At 36.9% G+C, this 11430-nt stretch overlaps 1 protein-coding gene across 10 annotated transcripts in view; it reads left to right on the forward strand.

The window, feature by feature from the left end:
• mical2a (microtubule associated monooxygenase, calponin and LIM domain containing 2a) overlaps nucleotides 1-5946 on the forward strand; it is a 70713-nt gene extending 64767 nt beyond the window's left edge. For 7 of the 10 annotated variants that reach the window (XM_079588106.1, XM_079588111.1, XM_079588113.1 and 4 more), the window contains 2 exons: nucleotides 1701-1777; nucleotides 1872-2529. In XM_079588106.1, coding sequence (XP_079444232.1) covers nucleotides 1701-1777; nucleotides 1872-2249 — 455 coding nt within the window. In that variant the 3' untranslated portion in view covers nucleotides 2250-2529. Of the gene's footprint in view, nucleotides 1-1700; nucleotides 1778-1871; nucleotides 2533-4771 lie in introns of those variants that run through there. The other 3 variants (XM_079588115.1, XM_079588110.1, XM_079588107.1) reach the window with 3 other exon arrangements.
• Nucleotides 5947-11430: the final 5484 nt, after the last annotated feature.

Consider the following 11430-nt stretch of genomic DNA (forward strand, 5'->3'; position numbering starts at 1 on the left):
ATAAGGAATTCAAATTTATTGAATATTTTAAATGGACTGCAACAATTAACATTTTGTCAGAACCTCTAGTAAGACATGTTATTTTGTTTAGTTTAGTCTATTCATAATCATGGAAGAGTCGTGATCTCTATCTTAAACAACAAATCATGAAGCTGTACTATATTCCAGACATCAGATAATGTGAAAATCATTTATTTTTTGGGTGAACTACTGTATCTCTTTAAATTCAAGCATTCGTCTCTTGCGTTGCAAGAATAGGTCAGCTCTTTGTGACAATGACCCTGGTGGTCACAAGGAGAATCACAACGAGATCCAGATCAGAAACATTGGTTGGCATCCAAGTTTATTAAAGGGATAGTTCACGCAAAAAGAAAAATTCTGTCATTAATTACTCTCCCTCATGTCATCCCGTAAGACTTAAAGGGATAGTTCACTTTTAAATTTTGGTATGTTTTAGCTTACCTCAAGGGCATCCAAGATGTAGGTGTCTTTTTTTCCGCAGTAGTTTCAATTTTGATATTTTTAGGCCAAACCGTTCTTGTCTGACAGTCATATCATGCAGGTCTATGGTCACTGTCTCAAAGCGCATGCACAGAGTCCAAATTAAAACAATTCCCCATCGTCCAAATTAAACAATTCCCAATCGTGAGTACACATTGATGGCCTAAGACATGAAACGAGCGATTTGTGTGAGAAAACGAACGGTATTTATATAGTTTTTACCTCTTGTAACACAGCCACGTCCTAGTACTCTGAGGGCGCGGGCGCTTCCTTCTGTGTGACGTGTGCGCAGACTGGTGCATAGAAGTATACACTAGATTTCGCCTTGGCTACGGCAGTTCATTGGAACGAATGTCTTTAATGCGAAATCTAGTGTATATATATCTATGCACCAGTCTGCGCACACGTCACACAGAAGCGCCCGCGCCCTCAGATCACTTGGACGTGGCTGTGTTACAAGAGGTAAAAACTATATAAATACTGTTCGTTTTCTCACACAAACGCTCGTTTCGTGTCTTAGTGTACTTACGATTGGGAATTGTTTAATTTGGACGATGGGGAATTGTTTTAATTTGGACTTCTCTGTGCATGCTCTTTGAGACAGTGACCATAGACCTGCATGATATGACTGTCAGACAAGAACGGTTTGACCTAAAAATATCAAAATTGAGACTACTGCGGAAAAAAGACACCTACATCTTGGATGCCCTTGAGGTAAGCTAAAACATACCAAAATTTAATTTCAAAGTGAACTATCCCTTTAAGTTCATCTTCGGAACACAAATGAAGATCTTTTAAATTAAATCTGAGTTTTCTGTCCCTCCATTGACAGCTACGCAACTTCCACTTTGACGCTTCAAAAACTTCAAAAAAAGATCTTAAAACGAATCCATATGAATTGAACGGTTTAGTCCAGATTTTCTGAAGAGACTCGATCGCTTTATATGATGAACAGATTTAGTTTAGAATTTGAATTAAACTTTTTCGCCCTAACGCGAAACTCCAGAAAACGCAGATTCCTAGTGAAATGACTAGATTTTACTCACAAAATTTCGTAGAGCAGATTTATTTAACAAATTTGAATTCCTTATTATCATTATTTTTAACAATCGGTTTGAATGAATGATTCAATGACTTCAAATCGAAAGTGACCGAATGTGACCACACCTTTACACTAACGGTTTCTTTTCCTCCTATAGGAAAGTTGTACTGCAAACTCCACTTTGCTCAACGGAAATCCTTGGTGACGAATGGAAGATCACACAATCTACATACGGTAAAAACACAATCCTGCCAGTCATTTATGTTTGGTAATTCCTCAATAGTTTAAAAAATCTTACAGCGCATCCTCCTTAACATCTCTCCTTCAGACGTGTAATAACGGATCCCCCGACAGCTCTAGCTGGAGTCCAGAGGAACGAGAGACGCATCTTCAGGCCGAGGCTCCAGGTATCATGTCCTCTCTGAAGAGAAGCCTGCGCTGGCCGCTGCACGTGAGCCGGTCTGTGTGTTCTGTGCCCCGTGGTGTGTTTAACTGGCTGCATGGTAAAGTGTGGGCCGCAGGTGTTCACCTGATGGATAACGCTGGGGATTACGCTTTTCTGTACGAGCTGCTCAGCGTGAGTCTGCCTCTGCTCGCCGTGCTCCACGAACAGCTCGTCCAGATGTACGCGGAGACCGAACCGCTCAATCTACAGCCTCTGCAGCACTGGCTGGAAGAACACGTGGGCCACTGGCTCTTAGCGTGAGACGGACGTTAGTAAGTGGACATTCGTTCAGAACTGAAAAACAACCTCGAGATGTTTTCATGGACAAAACGGTCTGAACTTGAGATGTTGGCACATCAACATGCATGTCCAACTTATTCCGAGGGTAGAAATGAAACTGCTTGGTTTGGAGTGTGTGCAAATTACCAAAGGTTTGAGTAAAAAGAGAAAAAAAAAGAGTGTCAAACGGAGTGAACTTAAAGCACTTTATTGAGTGAGCTGCCTTCATACGCACGATTAAAAGAGACGTTCTGCTTTTAATTATTAATGGACTTTCTTTGTCTGCAAGTTTACAAAACCTGACTGATCAAGCTGCAAACACGTCTCGTTTACTCGGTTAACCATTCATGAACCTTCTCGTGTGTTTACACTTCTTATGAAAATCATACTGCATAGCTGTACAGGAATGCCGGGTTCAACACAAGCTAATCTATTGACATCATCTGTGAAATGTTGATAACCACAGAACATAATTCCATCTCTTCCTTCAGTAGTAGTGTCTGTATTACAGTGGAAGTCTAGGGGACAAGATATTACTCATACTTATACAGTATGTTTTTATCAAATCGCTTATATTGTAGTAATTCTTCAAAACAAACGAGCTATAAAATTAGTGTAAAATGTAGCCGGGTTTAGCACGCTAGCACATAATGTGTTGTCTTGCAGCTGTACATTCAAAACAATATCATCATTTTGGAATTAATTTTTTCCCCCATGTAATGTCTTGTTATATAGTTCCATTGAAAGTGCATTACTGTAAATATAATATTTGTTTGGTTTTGCAATTATTATCTCTGTTAAACAGTATTTCACAGATGTTGCCCATAGAGATTAATTTAAAGTTTAACTTTAAGCTTTAAAGACTGTCTTTGCTCTTACTCGTGTTGTGTATATGTAACTAGGGATGCATCGATATGGACATTTTGAAGCCAATAGATATATTGGCTGATATTACATATCAAACTACATTTTGTGAGATTGATTACAAAAAAACGGCCACCTTAAAAATCCAGATTTAAAACAGGCGCAACGGTTGTTTTTTTAAACAATGATTGTTTTTCCACAATCTCTTAACAAATTGAGAGCCATTGGAATCCATTGGATCCATTGGAATAAATAAGACACACACACACACACACACACACACACACACACACACACACACACACACACACACACACACACACACACACACACACACACACATATATATATATATATGTGTGTGTGTGTGTGTGTATATATATATATATATATATATATATATATATATACATATATATATATATATACAAACAAAATAATAAGAAATAAAAAATATTTATATATATTGTTTTTATTTTTAATTAGGGGTCCTTTGATCATTTTATGGAAGCTTGTTTCTGCAACAGAATAAAAAAATTTTTAAAAAGATAATTGCTACTTTTTATCTCCCAATTCTGACAATTTTTCTCACATTTGCGAGTTATTAAGTCAGAATCTCTCAGAATTGCGAGTTTACATCTTGCAATTCTGAGAAAAAAAGTCATAATTGTGAGATAAAAAGTAGAAATTATCTTTTTAATTGTTTTATTCCAGGGCGGAAACACGCCTCCATATCATTTGGCTATATCTGTGTATCTGTTTATTTGAATTAGACTGATACAGACAACATTAAAAAGTCACATATACTGACCAGCATGACACTGTTGCATACAGGGATGCACAATACATCAGAGCAAATATGTATGTATTATACTTTGTTCTCAGGCTTAGTTGTGTAGTTCTCATGGACAGCCACTAGTTATGATCACATTTACACTATGGAAAAGCAGCCATATTCAAACCATCGTTCAAATGAATGTTTTTGTCATACTTCTGAATCATGCAAAACACAGAAACACTACTTTTACCCCTTCATCTGATTCACTGGACTATTACTGTGGCTTCTTTACATGTCATTTGCTACCTATAATGTACTGTGTGAGTGCAGGGTAATACTGTACTTATATATTTTACAGTAACACATTTACAGTTCCTACATTTACATTTTTCCCCAGTCAGAACTATTAATAATATGAAAAATACTTTTTTTAGCTGACACTGGAAGGTGATTGTTCGAGTGTGATGTTTATTGGTATGGATGGCGATTGCAGATTGATCATCAAATGACATGCATGAAAATAAAGCATGGATATTTCACTTAAATCCATTTGTGTGCATTAGCCGCTTGTTTCAGAACACCGTTTACAGGCCGCGTTGTGATTCCCTTCTCGCTTATATTCCTCCTCCGTGCACTTGTAGTGTTTTCAAGCTGTCCACTGCGTCTGCTGGCTGAAAGGTGACCGTCCGCGAGGTCACTGCTTGTTCTTGTAGTGTCTTTCACCTTCTGTTACGTCTCTGGAAACGCATGACTAACCGCCTGCCTCGTCACGTCTGACATGTGTCTCCTTTCTGTCTGTCTTCAAGGCCTGCTAATGATTTGCTTACGCGGTCTCTGTCTTTTCTTCGTTTCTTTGTTTCAGAGGTGGCTTACGTTTCAGAAGCACACACGCAGGCCAGGCGCCCTTGTGCCAATGACAGCGGGTCATTAGTTCCCTAATGGCCTTTAGTTAAAGTTGCACCTTTTATTGGACATGTTGTAAAACTGTTTGAAGAGTTTCTTGCTGTACGTTTTCCATTTGAAACATTGTTGCCTTATTTATCTTAAGCCATACTCTTGCAATAAAAAAAGATAAAAGGTCTTGTCATTTTTACATAGCCATCTGTTACATACACGCGTGTGATATACTAAACATGTTCTCATTAGTGGTTAGGGCTGGGTATTCACAAGATGAGATATCAGGTACAGTAGCACAAGTCAATTTTTCTCAAGGAAAGAAATCCCTCAACTAATGCTTAATTTAAGTGAGTCTTCCTGCATGTTACATCTTTAGACCAGTAGGTGGCGACAAGTGACTCACTTTGAGTAATTCAATCCTTCACCTCGTACAGCAGTGATACATGTTTAACTTTGAGATGTAATGATTGATTTATGTTACTTACTGTATGATGTCTAAAAAGTAAGTTACTTCATATTAACTCTTTATTGAGCAGTTGTATAAGAAGCTGTCATATTGTTTAGGTTATTATTACCCGTAAAGGCTTAGAATCTAGATTTAAGCTTAACTTTATAACATTGTCCATCTAGATGGACAATGTTATAAAGCTAAGCTTAAATTAGATTTCATATTGGGTATAGCCGTTTAATATGTGCAATATTGTAGTCAGTCGGACATTATCCCAAAACAAATCCTATTAGGAAGAGCTCTCTGGTTTGTGTCTGGCATTTTCTTTTACATATATATTTTTTTAGATATCACCATGCTTCTGTTGATTAATCACTGTATATTAAGACATTGTGTATGTATTATAAGTTTTCTACATTGTTAGGTTAAAATATTCAAATGAGGCGTTATCATTAATATGCAGTAATTTGAATAAATGCTCAGAACAGAAATCTGAACATTGGATAAAGCCAGGTTTAAAATTCTTGATTTATTCAGAGATAAAGTTGATTTCAGAGAGGGATTTTCATATATTTTTTATCCGGGAAAAAAAAAACGGAATAAAAAGAAGCATATAATGGAAGCAAAATAGCTCAGTGCATGAAAAAACAGTATGTTTTATAAAACAGTAAAAATAAAACAAATTGACCCTCATGTTGATCCAAACCTGTGTGAGTTCCTTTCCTCTGTTGAACACAAAAGATGATATTTTAAATAATTTTGGTAACCAGAGACCAGACAGTTAACGGCACCCATTGACTTCCATAGTAGGCCTATTTCTTTTTTATACTACATACTGATCATGAATAAATTCACATGTTGTTTTACATATTCACAGAACTCTTCTTAGTATGGTAAAACAATGTAATCCTGATCGCTCCAGAACTCTAAAATTCTTTCCATAACTAGATTCAAGTGGGTGCGAAAAAAGCTTTCAAGACCCTGCGAGTGCTGATAAGTGTTCAGAGTGGCCCTGGACGAGACCTTCAGTCTAGCTGGACGTTACACAGATAAAGGCTTTGGGGGGTGAGGTCAAGGCCTACATAATGCGTCACACACAGTCTTCATCAGTGCATTATCTGGCTCCATAGTTAGTCTTGTGGTTCAGCATGAATACCATCCATCACACAAAACATACAACTATAGACGACTTCATATTTTTGGTGACTGTGTTTATTGTTAAAATCTTTTTTAAAATGTGATGACTGCAAATAACACTAGAGTGCACATTCCAGTTTTTCAGTTATCTCAACATACACAAAACATTATGCTTGCATGAGGCTAGTTCAGTTGAATTAAAACATTCTTCTGTTTATTTATCCGGGTGTGTAGCTTATTAGCGGATTATCCGCGTCATGTCCGTGGCTGAACAATTTGATTAACACATGAATGAGACATTCATTAATAAAGATCAAATCATAAATAAAAACAATATTCCCTGAAGCCTCGTGTTCTAGCTTTCAGCCAAAAACAGGAGAGAGAAAATATGGTCCATTTACGCCCTCGAGTGGTTTAACAAGAGCAGGACAATCGGTTACACAACCGTCCTTAAAACACAGAAGAGCACAAGATAAGAAAATACATGAGTAGTACTGTACATGTCAGCTTAAAATAATAAAACATATCATGAATAAATATTAATTATAAACGAGTATTAAAATAAATGACAGCCAAACATGATGATTAAATTAATATTGGATCTTGTTGTTCCATTGATTGGCTACAGATTGTTTCCAAAGCGATGCCTGTGAGAAATATGCTGAATAATAACAACTCTCCCTACAATGAAATCAAATGATCCAAATTCTGATGTCTGTCATTGTGTATGGATAACTGCACAAGTAAATAAGCTTTACACGCTATCTGTGAACAAATATGCCCGCATAACTATTCTGGAAATATGGTACATTTATATTTCAACCAACCAACGCACCGACGAATGATATAATATCTTTACATGCTTGGAGGTGAGGATAGCATAATGTTTGTTTCGTTACTACTGACAAACAACAAAATGCATCTTGAAGGCTTATTGAAGTTTTAAGCATATCGTTGTCGTGTAAACGTAGGTTACCTTTTGAGTAGGCCTATCTGACTTTAAGAGTGGTATTTTTCTGGTCCTCATAGTGGCACAAGTCCTCAACAACTAAAATAGGCTACATGACAGTGAAAAACAGTGAAAAAAAATCTCCTGGCATACATTTTTTTTGCCAGGAGAGCAATCACATGTTTATTTTCTAAACTCAAAATAAACCTGAACAGCTCAATATTGCAATAAATATAGCAATAAATCAAAGTTGACACAAAAGCCTCTTAAACATCTACAATTTACAAACACTCAAGTGAAGTCTCAGTTAAGCACAAGTGCTCAAAAATGGGCATTAAAGGGTGTGTAGGTAAGAATTGTCTAAATAACTTTTTTTTTAAATTGGCTTAAACTGTCTTCATATACCAATACATAATTAAAATGTAAGTACTTTGAAAAAGAGAGTATAAAAATTGAGTGCTTGCTCTCTTTTTGTTCTTTTTTTTGTTCTTATATTATTTTTCCTTCTCTAATAGGAATGAGTATGTGATCAATGTGCGATGTATATACATCTAACTTGATTGCTGAACCGACTGTGTCCATAGGAAGAGCTTTGTGCTTAAAGTCCCTGTAGTCGACCCTGGCATCCTTGCAGTGGCGTGTGATAAACTGATAGTGGTCCACCTCTGCCTGCCTTCAAATTTGGTGTGATATAGATTGTAATTGGAACTTGGTATCTCGGACATCGCTGCTTTAGTACAGCCCCTGAACATCCCATCCTCTTATATTCTCATGGTTCCTATCTTGCGAGTGTATGTAGACAGTTCTGACCACCAGAGGGCGATTTTGACCACCATAAACCACAACATGTGACTGATGTGAATGTACGGCTGTTTAGTCTGCTTCAAAGGTAAACCTGCTGTGTTTGCTTGATTTAAACTGTATTTTAGGTCTTTACTTGTTAGTTTTTGTTGCTACTGCTCTGCTTTTTTTATGCCATGAATATCTTTACAATCTTTATTGTGAGGCTGGTTTCTGCATTAGCCTTTTCAAATACACACATACACAAGATTACCTGTTACATTTTTTGCAAATAAGAATTTATGTAAATTTTAAATCTTAGTTTGTACAAACTGAACATCAAAGTGTAGCCTAAAGCATTTATCTGTATTACAAGCAAATATTAGACTGTGTTCCAGTATCCCTCAGGAAAAGTGAAGCAAATAAAAGTGTAGGCCAGCTGAATCTTTATCTATAGCCCTTTCTGAACTCAGCAGATAAGACGGAGAACAAGCAGACGTTCCAAAGCAGAAGGTTATCTCTTTATGTCATCCACACAATGAAAAGGTTAATGTTGTTCATGAACATCTCACTACCGATGTCAACATATGAATATAGACATGTCAAAAGGTCAAAACTGAAACGTTGTTTAGGTTCAGCTTTTCTTACTATTTCCTTTCCCCCCTCTTCCGCTTCTTTGTTTATCTACTCATCTAATTCATGCTTTCTTTCTTCACCTAGTTTCCACGCCTCACGTCTTATGTAATCTTGCCTGGGCTCAGTTCTCCACACCAGATTGCGTACGCTGCGGATTGGTTTCATGTCCTTCCACCAACATGTGCTGGTCAATTCAATTATGCGATACGGGGGCATACGTTACAGAAGCATTTAAAACAGAACACTCCTTGCTTACGCAATTCCTGAAAATAGATATCCAGTCGAAAAGCATTTAGCCCAATAATGTTGGGCAGATGATCTCTTTTGCTTTGGATAAGTGGTGTGTGAGTCGTGCAGCATTACATGCCTGGAGACTGGAGAGAAAAAAAGGTCAACAATATAGAATTATACAAGCTCTGGGAACTTTTATGAATATTTGTGTGTGTGTGTGTGTGTGTGTGTGTGTGTATTTTACAGCTGTCCTTCACATCCAGATCACCCGGTCACCTGAAAAGGTAAATTATTTTCTCACCTTTATGTCGTTCCAAAAGTTATTTTTTAGTGAAACACAAGATAAGGATTTTTTTTTGTTTGTAGAAAATATGTATTTTTGTACAGTGTAAGCATGTGTATGGGTGCTGAAGAATAAAAAATAAAATAAAAAAAAGCATTTTAAAAGTATAATTTTAATGTTTTAGTCTCTTTTAAAAAGCAAACAAACCCATTATTTTAATACATTTTATTTCAGTTTTTGTTATTTTAGTAAGTCAAGATAAACTAAATTTAAAATATTTTTGAAAGATATTTTTTGTATATTTTCTTTCAGTTAACATTTTCTTTCAAGTAACATAAAAAAAAATTCAGTTAACTTTAATAACCTTGAAACAGACCAAAATGATTGATATTCACTGAAAATCTCAGATATTGTTTTCAAATCTCATTCATAATCAACATGAACAACACAAATGAGATTCGACAGTTACATTGGAAGGGATTTCAGCAAATAACCCGTGAAGTGTGGGTCTTTTCCTCACACAAAGACTGCACAAGTATATTTATGGACTATTTATGGAGAATTGTCTGCAGCGTTGGAACTCAACAGCATTTATAAATTCTCTTTCGTTTTCATTGCATGGAAAAAAGCAGCATGAACATTCTTCCTAATATCTCCTATTGTGTTGCACAGATGAATGGGTTCAGAATGACCTGATGGTGAGTCTATATAATGTTACTTTTGAGTGAATTCTTTCTTAAAATAGGTTGTCAAAAATCGGAACACTTTACTCTCATTTCAAGCTCCACACAGGAACATGCTGTTAGTTCAGACTGGCTCAGCTAGAGCGCAGCATTCAGGGACTTTGTCTGGGAACGCCGGAGTTGACCTTGAGGCCCACTGGATATTTCCGTACACAGCGGGCGTAGATGGCAGAGACCCAGAGAGGGAGAGAGAGACTGTAGTGTCAGGAGGTGTTTTTCTGTTCCTGACCTGGGCCAGAGTGACCTCAGCGGGGAGGCAGTGAGAGGCTCACGGGCGGCCGGAAGCCATAATCCGGGATGTGAGTGAAAGCACTAACCCTCCTCTCTCTGGTGCGCTGCTCTGACTGCGCGGCTCTGCAGGATCCCACTGAAGTGGAGGGAGAAAATAGCAGATCAAACACATCTACAAAGGCCTCTGGAGGACCAAAAATACAGTGTTTCAAACATACCAATCATATCCTACAGCACTCTCAAAGACTGGACTCTTCAACGGGCTAGTGTGGGTCTTTAAGGTGCGAAAAAAACTGTTATTCTTACAAATGATACATTTATATGTATATATAATGCGAAAACATTTGATCAAACATGTTGGTTTTAACTATTCTGAAGAATATATGTGTTTGTCCATGCAAAACTCATACCCACCTGACAGGGAATGTTTTAAGAACTTCCCTAACGTTCTGGCAAGGTTCTTCTCTCAAAGTTAACATTTAAAGTCCACCTGTAGTGAAAATCAATAATTTTATTTGTTTAAATATGTTTATGTGGTGTTTTTAATGTGCTTTAAGACACACCATGTGCAAATTCATGTCAACACCATTGCTGAGTATTTTCTCCTTAAAAATGCAGTGAAAAAACGTGGTTTGAAATCGATAAATTGAGAGAGAGTGGAGGCGGGGCTAATTAGCATATTCATAGAACCGCGTATACTAATTGAACCAAGGGTGTAGATTTGCATTCAAGCTATTTCATGGCATGAATATTTTTTTTCCACAGGAAAAAAAACATTAAAATATGTATTTTTTATGATCAAAGATGAATTTTAAGGGATACAATTATTGACTATGTCATCTGGGGCCGGTTTCACAAAGATAGACTTTGACTATGGCTTAGATATAGTAGATAGTCAGACTTCAGATATACATCTAAACCAGACCGTTGCACAAAGCTCTTAAGACTTTGACTAACTTAAATAGGATGACACTGCAATGCATTCTGGGTAAAATAAGACACTTTTCAAAACAAAAAACATGGCGGATCGAGTAAGCGCATTCAACCGCTCAGTGCAGTTTACCCCAGCGGAAAATATGTGTTTGTTGGAGTATAACAGTTACAAGGACATTTTACTTGGGAAATTTAGCGAAGAATGTAGCCTAGTAACAAGAAGAAATGTTTCATTTGGAAAAAGATTGCTACA

The sequence above is a fragment of the Phoxinus phoxinus genome (genome assembly GCF_949152265.1).
Source record: "Phoxinus phoxinus genome assembly, chromosome: 2".
Lineage (NCBI taxonomy): Eukaryota > Metazoa > Chordata > Actinopteri > Cypriniformes > Leuciscidae > Phoxinus > Phoxinus phoxinus.